Source organism: Heterodontus francisci, chromosome 8 (genome assembly GCF_036365525.1).
Source record: "Heterodontus francisci isolate sHetFra1 chromosome 8, sHetFra1.hap1, whole genome shotgun sequence".
Taxonomy (NCBI): Eukaryota; Metazoa; Chordata; class Chondrichthyes; order Heterodontiformes; family Heterodontidae; genus Heterodontus; species Heterodontus francisci.
In genome coordinates, this window is record NC_090378.1 from 68631523 (window position 1) to 68645404 (window position 13882).

The window sequence follows — 13882 nt, forward strand, 5'->3', positions numbered from 1 at the left end:
GCGAAGTCCAAAGTACGGAAAGTCCTCATCAGAGAACTCCTCTTTGCTGACGATGCTGCTTTAACATCTCACACTGAAGAATGCCTGCAGAGTCTCATCGACAGGTTTGCGTCTGCCTGCAATGAATTTGGCCTAACCATCAGCCTCAAGAAAACGAACATCATGGGGCAGGATGTCAGAAATGCTCCATCCATCAATATTGGCGACCACGCTCTGGAAGTGGTTCTAGAGTTCACCTACCTAGGCTCAACTATCACCAGTAACCTGTCTCTAGATGCAGAAATCAACAAGCGCATGGGTAAGGCTTCCACTGCTATGTCCAGACTGGCCAAGAGAGTGTGGGAAAATGGCGCACTGACACGGAACACAAAAGTCCGAGTGTATCAGGCCTGTGTCCTCAGTACCTTGCTCTACGGCAGCGAGGCCTGGACAACGTATGCCAGCCAAGAGCGACGTCTCAATTCATTCCATCTTCGCTGCCTTCGGAGAATACTTGGCATCAGGTGGCAGGACTATATCTCCAACACAGAAGTCCTTGAAGCGGCCAACATCCCCAGCTTATACACACTACTGAGTCAGCGGCGCTTGAGATGGCTTGGCCATGTGAGCCGCATGGAAGATGGCAGGATCCCCAAAGACACATTGTACAGCGAGCTCGCCACTGGTATCAGACCCACCGGCCGTCCATGTCTCCGTTATAAAGACGTCTGCAAACGCGACATGAAATCGTGTGACATTGATCACAAGTCGTGGGAGTCAGTTGCCAGCATTCGCCAGAGCTGGCGGGCAGCCATAAAGACAGGGCTAAATTGTGGCGAGTCGAAGAGACTTAGTAGTTGGCAGGAAAAAAGACAGAGGCGCAAGGGGAGAGCCAACTGTGCAACAGCCCCAACAAACAAATTTCTCTGCAGCACCTGTGGAAGAGCCTGTTACTCCAGAATTGGCCTTTATAGCCACTCCAGGCGCTGCTTCACAAACCACTGACCACCTCCAGGCGCGTATCCATTGTCTCTCGAGATAAGGAGGCCCAAAAGAAAGAATATTTTGATGCTAAACCCATTTTCAGTTCAATTAATAAAACCATACCAGATTACACTCTTAAGCACATTAAAGAATACTTTTTAATGGAAAAAAATAGAAACAATTACATTCTATTACGCTGCTCGATTGTACAGGTTGATTCAAGATTTAAAGCACATTTTGGCACAATTTTCCTATTGCATGCAAAGCAGAAACTCTAATGCCAGACATTCATTTTTTTGTATAAACTTTCTTTGCACACTGGTTACTAGTTGATACCTTTTCAGGCCTTGGGGAGAGGGGAGTCTGATCTCTTGCAGTGATTCTTGAAATTTGTATCCTTGCTCATTTTTTTAAACCATTGAGGCAATTTTCTTGTATTTTTTTTTAATTCTTTGCAGCTTCTGAAATGGTGCCCATGCATTTCACCAGCACTTCACCAATCACTTGTTCAGTGATGCTCAGTTTGGGTTCCACCAGGGCCACTCAGTTCCTGACCTCATTACAGTCTTGGTTCAAACATGGACAAAAGAGCTGAACTCCAGAGGTGAGGTGAGAGTGACTGCCCTTGACATCAAAGCAGCATTTGACTGAGCATGGCACCAAGGAGCCCGAGCAAAACTTGAGTCAATGGGAATCGGGGGAAAACTCTCTGCTGATTGGAGTCATACGTAGCCGAAAGGAAGGTGATTGTGGTTGTTGGTGGTCAATCATCTCAGTCCCAGGACAACACTGCAGGAGGTCAAACCATCTTCAGCTGCTTCATTAATGACCTTCCTTAAATCATAAGGTCAGAAGTGGGGATGTTCACTCATGATTGTGCAATGTTCAGCACCAAACAAGAGAGAATCTAACCATCTTCCCTTGACATTCAATGGCATTACCATCGCTGAATCCCCACTGCAAACATCCTGGGGGTCACCATTGACCAGAAACTGAACTGAACCAGCCACATAAATGCAGTGGCTATAAGTGCAGGTCAGAAGCTAGGAAATCTGCGGTGAGTAACTCCATCTCCTGTCTCCCCAGTGCCTGTCCACCATCTACAAGGCACAAGTCAGGAGTGCGATGGAATACTCTGCACTTGCCTGGATGGGTGCAGCTCCAACAACACTCAAGAAGCTCAACACCATCCAGGACAAAGCAGCCCGCTTGATTGGCACCCCATCCACCACCTTCAACGTTCAGTCCCTCCACCACTGACACACAGTGGCAGCAATGTGTACCATCTACAAGATGCACTGCAGCAACTCACCAAGGCTCCTTCCCCAGCACCTTCCAAACCCCCTAGAAGGACAAGGGCAGCAGATGCATGGGAACACCACCACCTGCAAGTTCCCTCCAAGCCACACACCATCCTGACTTGGAACTATATCACTGTTACTTCACTGTCGCTGGGTCAAAATCCTGGAACTCCCTTCCTAAGAGCACTGTTGGTGTACCAACACCCCAAGGACTGCAGCAGTTCAAGAACGCAGCTCACCACCACCTTCTCAAGGGCAATTCGGGATGGGCAATAAATGCTGGCCTCGCCAGCGACACCCACATCCCCTAAACGAACAAAAAAAAACTTATTGGGAAAATAATGGACTACAGCATTTCAAAAAAGAATCAGCTTGCCACTCTACCAAAGTAACAGCAGGGAAACATCAACGGGTTATTTACAGCCTGAGTATATCTTATGAAGATGAAAAGGCAAGGATCTCACAAGCTTTTGGTAACGAGCTTCTCAATGTACAAGAGAGATGTTATGCAACCACAGTCCTGGGACACATCTGAGGCAGAAAGATCTGCGCAAGCGTTCAGGCCTTCTCCTGGAAAGATGCTTTAGATGTCACCAGTAGCCAGATGGATTTTGGTGGGGTAGGGGGAGAGGGTAAGGAGTTTGAGAAAAACATTCCAGTGAATGGGACTTAGATGTCTGAAGGCATAGCTGGTAGAGGTTAAAGAGGGGGAGAAGCCATGGAAGGCTAGAAGTGTTACATTTGAGGAACTGGGGGACAAAAGCCGAATGTATGTCATTGGGAATGTTATGGAGAAAGGGAAGCCAGCAGGACACCATTTGGAATAATCGAGTTTAGATGTGACAAAAAAATGTCAGGGTTTCAGCAGCTATTAGGCTGAGGCAGGGTTGGAAGTGGGCAATGTTAGAGGTGGAAGTAGATGGTTTTTTGTCATGGAAAAGAAATGCGATCCGAACAGGATGCTGAAGTTGTGAACAGTTTGGTTCAATCCGAGATGGTGGCCAGGGTGCGTGATAAAGACACTGATTTTCACTGAAGTTCGGTGAGGAGGGAGGGAGGAGCTCCTTTCATTTCCTACCTGTCCTCAGTGTACTTAATAAACTCTCTATTGTGACAGAAACTACACCGGCCAAATGGAAACATATTAATTTCGTCGTATGGAACACTATTTGAACTTTTACTGGACATTGAACATAACTTGTTTAAAAAGACCACAGAGCTGAACAGCTGAAAACATGGCTGCACATTTGCATTCTGAGAGACAATTGCATAGAGAGGCAATGGGAGTGCTCCCTTGTTCAATTAGAGAGATGGGTTTTGTCAGTAGTGATGATAAAAAGACATTGAGAGCCATTGTCTGTGTAAGAGCCAGCACTCCACCACCAACACCACCCCCCCCCCACCCCACCCGACCCCCACTGAGTATGACTGGAGAACTGTTGAAATCAACAAACCTTGCAGGCGATGCTGATTCAAACAGAGAGCTGGTCACATGACTAACCTGCTGGCCAACCTGGAAGCTGTTTGAATTGTACCTCACAGAAAGGTTTGGGGCAGACCGCAACTGAAGTTCAAGAAGAAAGCACCACTCCCTCCCTGTCTCTCTCTCTCAGGCAAAGTTCCAGGGACTCATGAAAGCAGCTTAAGCCTCAAGACAGAGGACTTCTTCAGCCTCTGGTACCAGCAAAACAACTTTGAAAGTGTGCAAATGGACTCCAACGAGAATTGCAAGACTTAACTTCAATCAAAGACTTTACAGCAAAACTAAAAACAGTAACTGAATTCCATCGGCTACTCCAAACCCTCCCCCTTTAATTCTTTCTCCTCCTCTGTATCTATTTGCGTGTGTGCGCTTATCTTGTATGCATGCTAGCGTGGCTGCGTCGTGTAATTTTAGTCATTTTAACTGAGTTAGAATGCTAAGGCTAATAAACTTACCTCTTTCGTGTTTAAACCTAAGAAAGCCTGCCTGGTTGGTTCATTTACAATTACAATTAGAGAGCAGTAGGTAAGGACCCACTGAGGTGAAGCTAAAAACACTGCGTTTTAAAAGTTAAACCCAGTTATGGCCACACCCACACCAGGAAAAGGGCAAGAGGGGAGCCTGAGACCCCTTACTCACCAGGTCGCAACACTATCTTGATTAAGAAGCCAGGTTTTGTATCTTGTGGGTCAAAAGCTAGTCAACATCCCACCTAAACACACAAAAATCTTACAAATGTCAGGCAGTAGCAGCAATGAATAAACTGCTGGCTGTCCATATGGTGTCACCTCTTCTTCCCTCCAACTACCATGATTAGCAAATCAGAGCACAGCAACCCATTTAATGGACTGGCTATTGAAAGCCAAACAAGTGAAGTGAAGCAAAGAGGAAGGGTGAGGGTTGGCCCTGTTGCATGGAGTGAGTCATCTTGTGGGATAAAAATTGACTTTCTGGTGCAGAACTTATCTGCAAATGCTGTGTCAAATGTACACCTTTCATCTGGAGCATTGCTCAGGTACCCCAGAAACATTAAGAGGAGGTTCCTTCATTTTCTAGTCCCCATAAGCAGCTTAGTGCACAGGAGGAGCTTTGGGGTTGTAATTTGTCCTACACTCCACCAGATATTTGTTCCTTTGAAGTCAATGGAACTGAATTTCTGGAAAAGTGTACAACAGGTTACTGATTTGCTGTTGTCTGTTTTCCACTGCCAACGAAGAGTAATGTCACCACCACCACCCCCCGCCCCCACCCACCCTTGTTTCTGAGCATCACAAGTGCTTCAGTGATGCATTATAACATGGTATGTGAACTCGGCACTGAGCAAAGTTCAGGCTTTAGTGTCTCAAGGTGGGAAGTTGATGGCCATGTGTTCCTAAACTGAACATGTTGTTACACTTTCTTTCTCACCCACCTTTTTCTAGCATATATTTACTATGGTGCTCCTTTGTGACTCAGAACACGTGTCTAGCCAAAACCCAATCTTTGGACAACAAAATCACCAACTGAAGATAGAGCCCACGGTGATACCCAAATGCAAAAAGCTAAGCAATAGTTAAAGACTGTTTCTAAAAAACACAGAATCATCAGATCAGTCATGAATGGGAGAAAACTGGCTCTGGAATCTAAATCGGAAGAATAAAGTTGAACCCATGAGTCTCTGGATTACAGTTCAATATATTATTGCTGTAGTTACAAAGCCAGTGCAAGAAGAAATCCTTCAGCAATGCCATTGAAGGTCCACTCCTTTTGGAGAACGTGAAGGTTATTTGAGTTTAAAATCAGATTATTGATGCAATTTTACATTCATGTAAAAGTGTTGTGTGTGTGTGTCTGCGTGCCTGTGTCTTGGCATGTCAGTACTTCACACTGGGCTCTTAAAAAATACACAATTTACTTCCCACATCCGAGAGTATGGACAGATTGGCAAACAGCCTTTAAATTTCTGCTAGCTAGGTTTTCAGATCTCAGCCAAACACACTGATCAATAAAATAACAGAAAATACGGGAAAAATTCAGCAGGTCTGGCAGCATCTGTGGACAGAGAGAGAGCGAGATAGAGGAGAAAAAGTGTTAACATTTCAGGTCGATGACCTTTCATCCAGCTCTTGGCTTGGCTAGCAGGGAAAGATGGAGAAAGGGCACATGGCAGTGGGATTCTTCTCAAGACACTCCCACATCTCATCCTTTGCCACCATACCCACACCCAGCTCCCCAGACAGAGCCACCTCTTGCTTCAATGATCGAGTCTGTCCTTGCACAGGTGCAGGTAGGGCCCTCACAGACTCCAAAGCCCAGAAGGCATCTGCCACGGTAATTTTATCCATCAGAGCAGGGGAACACACAGCCTGTCTCCGGGTCAGCTGAAGTCACAGTGGTTGCACCACATAGGAGCAAGAGGAAGCGGATGAGAAAGATTTAATAGTTGCACATGGTGAATCACTTGGGTGTGTATGTCAATGTTAATGGCATTATACTGATGTTTATTTCAATATTTCATTTGAACTCCTCGTTCTCTTGGCCTCTACTTTGTTGCATCTCCCATTTACCCTGGACAGTAACCTCCAAGTGAATGGAATGATCAACTTTTATGAGGAGGAAAGGATGTGAATGTAATGGTTGGCTTGTTGACTGTTGGAATGAGGTGAATCTTGGGGGGTTGTGGGGAGGCAGATGGCGTCCCGCACACACATTAAGTAAAACATGCCTGGATGAGTCCGTTGTGGGACTGTCTGGCAGCCAGGTGTGCAACTACAGGCACCATAGCCACATCTGGCTCCTTCTCTTCCTCGGAAGAGGATGCCGGCTGTTCTGCACCATCTTCTTCCTGCAGCTCCAATCCTCTATGCAGCGCAACGTTGTGAAGGGCACAGCAGACCACAACCATTCTGGAGATCCACGATGGGGCATACTGAAGGCTGCCTCCAGATCTGTCAAGGCACCTGAAGTGTATCTTGGGCAATCCAATGGCTTGTTCTATTATTGCTCTTGTGGCTCATATTGTATCTTTAGTCTGGTTCACTGGTAGGATTCCTTACAGGAGTCATTGGGCAGGTCTGCAGAGGGTAGCCCTAGTCTCCCAGGAGCTGGCCGCTGAGGCTGGTGTGGAGGAGAGAAAACCTACTGGAGATATGATTGCCAAGAATGAATGAATCATGGCAGCACCCTGGATATCTAACACAGACATGCATGATCACTTTCCGGTGGTCACAAACTAACTGGACCTTGAAAGAACGGAATTGATGAAGACTCAATTGCATTCAATGACTCCCTGCACCGACAGGAACACAGCCACTGGCCTCATCTGCAGCAATGTGCACATAACTGGTGGCCTTGGAAAACAAGGCATCAGTGACCTGGGAGATGCACTGATGGGCAACAGATTGGGAGATCCAGGAGATGTCAGCACAGATCCCTGGAAGGAGCCAGTGGTGAAGAAATTCAGAGCTGTGGTGACCTTGATGGCCACAAGCAATGCGTGCCCATCTGTTCCTCTTGGAAGGAGATCTTGTTCCAGGAAGCTACAGATGTCTGCAGTGACCTGCTGCTAAAGTCTGAGCCTCATGAGCTGCTGTTGATTAAACTCACCCTCTGTCTGTAGACGCTGTGCTGGGCTATCGTCTCCTTTGAGCTGCAGCTGTCGGTCCATCCCTCTGCCCTTTGGAGTGGCATGAGGCTGCAGAGAAGGCAGCTGCTGTTGGTACTGTTGCTGCTGCTGGTGTGGTTCCCAGTGCTGCTGGTGTGCCAGCTCATCAGAGGCCCATGTTACAGCTGCATAAATTGCTCCCATGCTGTAGTGAAGGCTGACAGCAAGAAGGTTGAGATGAAGGTGAGTAAACTCCAAGGCACTTGAAAATAACTCAAAAAAGTTGAAAGTGACACGCAAAGTAGTGATTTCAGGCTCTCAGAACTAATGCTGCAAGCACAAGGCTTTCACTGTGGCCGACGACTAGTTTAGCGATTTCAGTCTTAAAAGTATTTCCCAGCACGCCAATTTCATTAACCAATCACTCCCTGCTGTGCACTCGCCTCGGTGATCCTGGCGAGATGGAGAGAGCTCCGAGAACCCATGCACTGACTGTTAAAGCCAAGTAGGGTTAAATTCAAAGTTATTTACCTGTTTGAATATTGTAATGAATTTGCTGGTGCCCCGCTTGTCTGCAAACTCGCCATGGGCGGGATCATGTTGGGTTCCCAACACCCCATCACTTTTTGGGGATTTAACCCAATGTCTGCACCTAAGCCTGCTTCTCCTCTGCCCAGAATCACACATTGAACTCCCAAGTAGCAAATAGTTATATTCTTCAAATTCTACTTTAATTTCATCATACGCCTAAAAATAAATTGTAAAAAAAAAATTCAGATAAACTAGGGTAGTGGTAACCAGTGTAAAAAAGAACTGATTTTGCTACACTGACTTTTTATTTTAAAAAAAGAGTGCCATCGTAATAAACTATTCTAACATTTGTAGGGTTCACTGGGATTACTTTAGGAGTTATTTAATTTCCACAAATTTTCTGATAGGGATGAAACTGTCATAAGGATCCACTAATCCACAAAGATAGGTATTGCATTTGAAGTTTACACATGGTCAATGTAGTTCTTTTTAAACTTCGATCTCAGTAAAGTTCAAAATTGGATGTGTGAAATTTTTGTACTACAATATGCTGAACATTGTAGTTAGAGACTTCGTCCTACCAAACTTGGGTTGTGTCTGGGGAAGTATTTCAAGCTGTATACACTACAGTTAAGTTGGGGCGGCGCAGTGGTTAGCACTGCAGCCTCACAGCTCTAGGGACCCGGGTTCGATTCTGGGTACTGCCTGTGCAGAGTTTGCAAGTTCTCGCTGTGACCGTGTGGGTTTTTGCCGGGTGCTCTGGTTTCCTCCCACAGCCAAAGACTTGCAGGTTGATAGGTAAATTGGCCATTGTAATTTGCCCCTTGTGTAGGTAGATGATAGGGAATATGGGATTACTGCAGGGTTAGTATAAATGGGTGGTTGTTGGTCGGCACAGACTCGGTGGGCCGAAGGGCCTGTTTCAGTGCTGTATCTCTAAATAAATAAATTGCCATAAATATATGTCATAGTGCATTCAGTAGTCAGATTGAATGTTGGGAAAGGGCTAATGCAAATTAAACGGTGGAGGCTTATACAAAGAAAACATTCCTTACAAGGGATAGAACAAAAATTAGTCCATTGTATTCCAAAATGTTTCCCAAAGATCTGATCAAAATCAAAGAAGGAGCTCAAAGTACAGATTTTTGTTTAATGCCTGCAAATGCCATAAAAGGTACACTTTACATCTAAAAGTAAAATAGAAGCTCCACCCCCACCATAGCACAGTAGGTAAATACTCATGTGGAACTGTGCTGTGCCTGGTTGTACCAGAACTGATTCCTGATCTATGCTGTTACATCAGCTCAACTGACATTCCTACCCCATCACTAATTTTCAAACTCGCAGAACTATCTTTCACTCACAATTTTCAAAAAAATCTTTGTAAAAAATCTGTGCCAAAGGACGAAAGGGATGATAGGAAATTATAGGCCAAATAATCTCGCCTTCATGATGGCTCATATTTACTCTTAGCCTTCCTAATCCCCCTTTTTGCTTCCCCTCAATACTGTTTACATTTCTTATAGTTTTCTTCTGTATTATCTTCCCTTCAGTATTTATCATTTGCCTTTAAAAAACATTTCTAATTTATTTATCCATGGAACACAATCCATTGATATATTCCCTTTAATCTTACTCAAATGGTTTAACCTGTACCTTATCAATCTGATATTTAACTACCGAGCACTACTGGCACAGTACTTGATCTAACATTTTTCACAACCAATTAATCTGGGTTAGGCCCCATAACCTCAATTAAATTAGATAATAGGCAGTCCCAAATCTCTAACTTTGACTTCTTGTTTTCTTCATCTGGTTTCAACATGAATCTATTTATGTTATGGTTACCTTCAGGCGGATCACTTACTGCACTGTTACCATAAACCATACCGAACACTGTGTCTTCACCTTTTGGACATGCAGCATAGTGATTAAGGAAGTAGTCCCGGATATGTTCTAGGAATCCACTTACCCATCCCACATTACCCATCATTTTGACCAGAAATAATGGTCACATCCCAATCATTCTTTTAAAAAATTGCATTTATATAGTGCCTTTCATGACCTTAAAAAAACCCAAAGAACTAATGAGCTACTTTTGAAGTGTGGTCATTATTGCAAAATAGGGAAATGCAGCTGTCAATGTGCGCACAGCAAGATCCCACAAATAGCAATGAGATAAATGACCAGAAAATCTGGTTTTGTTGATTGAGGGATAAATGTTTACCAGAACATTGAGAGAACTTGCCTGCGCTTCTTCAAACAGTGCCAGGGGATCTTTCTTATGTCTACCTGACGGGGAAAGACAGTGCCTCAGACAGTATGCAACTCCTTTATTACTGTGTTGTAGTGTCATTCGAGATTGTGTACTCAAGTCTCAGATGTGGATTTGAGGATATAATGTAGGATATTTAAAGTCCCATAAATTTTGTCATTAATCCTGAACCCTCTTTGAATTGCTTTCAAATCTCATGTTCAATGTCTTTCCCACAGTTTGGTGGTCTACAGTGTACTCCTAATATAATAGATTGTTTCTTACTTCTTAACTAACCCAGATAACCTCTATCTTAGGACTATCATCATTAAAATCTTTCCTTTCTATACTTTCATCTTTTTATTCCCTCTTCTCTGTCTCTTGAAAATTTTATAGCTAGAGCTACTTAGATCCCAGTCTCGCCCACAGTTGATACTGAGTTACTGTCATGGCTGTGTCATCATGTCACCTGGGGGTACTCAGTCAGTTGAGGAACAAAAATTGTTTGCAAAATGGTTTTCTAAATTTTTGAGTAAATTGATTTCCTCAGCTTTTTTCCCATATTGGCAAATGTACAGAATCTTGTAGTTATGGAGCTCCAATCTGTTGCAGTTGAAAACACTTTGAACATTTTTGTGCAGTTACTTGATTTGGTCAAGTTCTGCTTTGCTTTATTGATAGATTTTGATTGCACTTCGTAGCCACTCAGCTGTAAATTGATGAATATGAAATGAGAGAATTAAGTAGTATGATGCCAAAATTGGACCAAATGAACAACTGCGATGTTGAAGCCTGACACAGAAAATGCATGTGATTGCACTATTTTTATATTATTGATAAAGCAAGAATGCAGTCATTGTTCCTTAGCCTTATTTTTTCACATAGTAAGCACCCTCTGAGATACCTGAAAAATCCCAAAAGTTCTACCTTTTGCCACCTCATCCCAATGCATTCACAACCAAAGACCACTGTCTCACATCAACCCTTTTCTCTATTTCTAAGCTCCAACTCACCACTCCCTGTAATCCTGGAGCCCCTAATCAGTATCGCCTAGCCAAAGAATCTGATACTCTGACAGCCCATACTTTCCATTTTACTGCTTGAATATCCATCATCATCCTTCCAACACTCCAAACCATCCAATCCCCAATGCTCAGCGTGACTATATGACTCCTGCCCAACTGCTGCGACATTTTCCTATCATTTTGCTGTGTATCCTGGGCTTTATGAGTAAGTAAGAATTAAAAAACGACAACATAACTAAACAAATCTAATAACTGAACACTGATAATTGTGTAATTCAAACCCCAAAATAGAAAAAAATTGTGGGAGTATTAATAAATTTGATTTATTCAATCAGTAACATTATCAAGGTCACTGATTTACCTTGTATAAAACAGCTCATCCTCCTATTCACCATTAGCAGCACCATGGGAGATTGGCTTCCATTAGCACAATGGTCCATCTACTTTCCTGTGCCCTTCCTGTCTGTCACACTCCAAGTGTTACATTGAAATTTCTGTGTCACACTTCAAAGAAAAATATAAAAGTAACAAAGGAATTCTCTAGGAACGGTACAAAGGTATCCAGTGTTTATTTAACAGGAATTAGATAGTCTTAACAGAACACACAGGTATACGTTTGCACAATAATAAAATCTGAACAGTTTGATGACTTTCCTGGTGACAGATTTCAGGATAATTTATTGTCAAATGTTGACGGCATGCTATTTGCCAAGGTGTATGATCCAAGGGAGTCCTAAATAAGGGTGGGGAAAAAGGGAGAAAATACCTTAAAAAGTCACTACTCAGCATCAACAAATGTTTTAAACAGATGACTCACTCCTTTTGCTTTCTCACGTTTTCCTTTGTTTTAACATCATAGCTGCTCAGCGATGAGAAGCTGCCTGTCTTTTTCAGTAAGCGAGCTGCTTTGTCTTTTGCAATGTCAGACATGATAATGTTCACCTACAAGCACAAAGACATGCTAAGTATTACATATCAAAGAAAATTAATTGTTTTGAGACAGACAACAGTTCAGAAGCCCAAAAATTGTGCTGAAACTACGTTGCTAAATTTAGCCCAATTAAAGCGGTCAAAATAAATAGGGTGACAAAACATATAGTAAGAGCTACAAAAAGGAAATATGAAAAGAAACTTGCACAAATTTTTTTATAATTATATTAGGCAAAAAAGGGTGATCAGGAGCATTGTGAGTCCCTTGAAACCTGATAATGATGATATTGTCAATAAAAATAAGAGATGAAGGACATGTTGAATAATTACTTTGCATCAGTATTTACAGCAGAAGAGGAGATCAGCATGCCAGAAATTCTAAGAAAACTAAGATTGAATCAGGGACAGGAACTCACCAAAATTAATGTAAGCAAAATAACAGTCATGAAGAAAATAATGGAACTGTAGCATGGCAAATCTCCAGAATAGGATGGTTTCCATCCCAGGTTTAAAAGGAAGTAGATGAGAATATTGTAGCTGCCTTAACTGTAATCTTTCAAAGTTCTTAAGACTGGGGAACTGTTCCTTTAGATTGAAAAATTGTGCATGTTACTCCACTATTTAAGGAAGGGGACAGAGGGAAACTAGGGAATTAAAGACCAGTTAGCCTAACAATTATTGTCAGGAAAATACTGAGGTCTATCATTAAGGAGAGCATGACTGAACACCTTGAAAATTTTCAGATGATCACAGAGAACTAGCATGGATTTTTAAAGCGCAAGTCATGCCTGATGAACCCAATTGAATGTTTTGAAGTGGTAACTAAAGCTAACTAAAGTAACTAAAGTAAACAGGGGAATGTCTATGGATATTTGTTATGATCTCCGTGGAGACCACCAACAAACCAAAAGAATCGAATCCACTAACTGACCCCAATTTAGGAAACACAAAACAGACAAAATTTCACTTTTATACATTGTACTTTAACACTCAAACCAAAACATAAATTAAAACACAAACTGTTAACTCATGGTCCATATATATTTTAAAGGTTACATGTTAATTAGCAGATGCATCAAAGATAGTCTTATGGGTTCTCTGAACAGTTGTATCAGCAAGGTGGCATCGAACAGTCCCACAGAACAACAAAATCAGGATCTTTCTCAGATGGCTTTTCAAATTCTGTCCTCCAGGTTGTAGATACAGAAGTAATGAGTTTCTGTTACTGGCAAGCAATGCAATTTTCCCTTCAACTGTTTGGTTGTGTTGCCTTGGTCTTGGCCTTGCCCACTACCGTCCTGATGGCGTGGTTCCACTTTTCAGCCACTGAAGATAACTGCCTTAAGCCATCCACCAATGGTCATCCCTCAGTCCAGACCCCTCTGCCTGCAATCAAACTGCTTCAACCAGCTGCTTTGCAGTCTGAATTCTATTCCAAGCAGCCTCTCTAGAAGCCCAAAATTTCCAGCTCTCAGTCTGTCTATTTAAAACAATCTGGCTGATTTTTCCATCCACTGCAGAGTTCTTCACAACTCCTGAAAAGCCGCCTTTTTGAAAAAAACACATACAGCCTTATATCTGGCTCCCACCTTCTCCAAAAGCCTTCTGCTCAAACTGAAACCTAAGCCACCTGTCACATATCCTTGGTAAAAAAAGACACAAATGTTTGTTTTTTTCTCAGTCACAGGCCTGTTTGTTTGTCTAACCTGGGCTTGACTCCCCAAAAACCTAAATGCCTCCACATTCAATTTCAAATCAGGGACTGTCTCAAAAAAACAAACACAAACTGTATAGAACTCAGTCTGCACACAA

The 13882-nt window shown here is 42.9% G+C and overlaps 1 protein-coding gene across 2 annotated transcripts in view; it reads right to left on the reverse strand.

The window, feature by feature from the left end:
• dynlt5 (dynein light chain Tctex-type family member 5) overlaps nucleotides 1-13882 on the reverse strand; it is a 36253-nt gene that overhangs the window by 19455 nt on the left and 2916 nt on the right. Inside the window, exons 1-2 of one of the 2 annotated variants that reach the window (XM_068036449.1) lie at nucleotides 12487-12620; nucleotides 11958-12082 (exon numbers count right to left, since the gene is read on the reverse strand). In XM_068036449.1, the coding sequence (XP_067892550.1) occupies nucleotides 11958-12082; nucleotides 12487-12516 (155 nt within the window). In that variant the 5' untranslated portion in view covers nucleotides 12517-12620. Of the gene's footprint in view, nucleotides 1-11957; nucleotides 12083-12486; nucleotides 12621-13882 lie in introns of those variants that run through there. The other variant, XM_068036450.1, reaches the window with a different exon arrangement.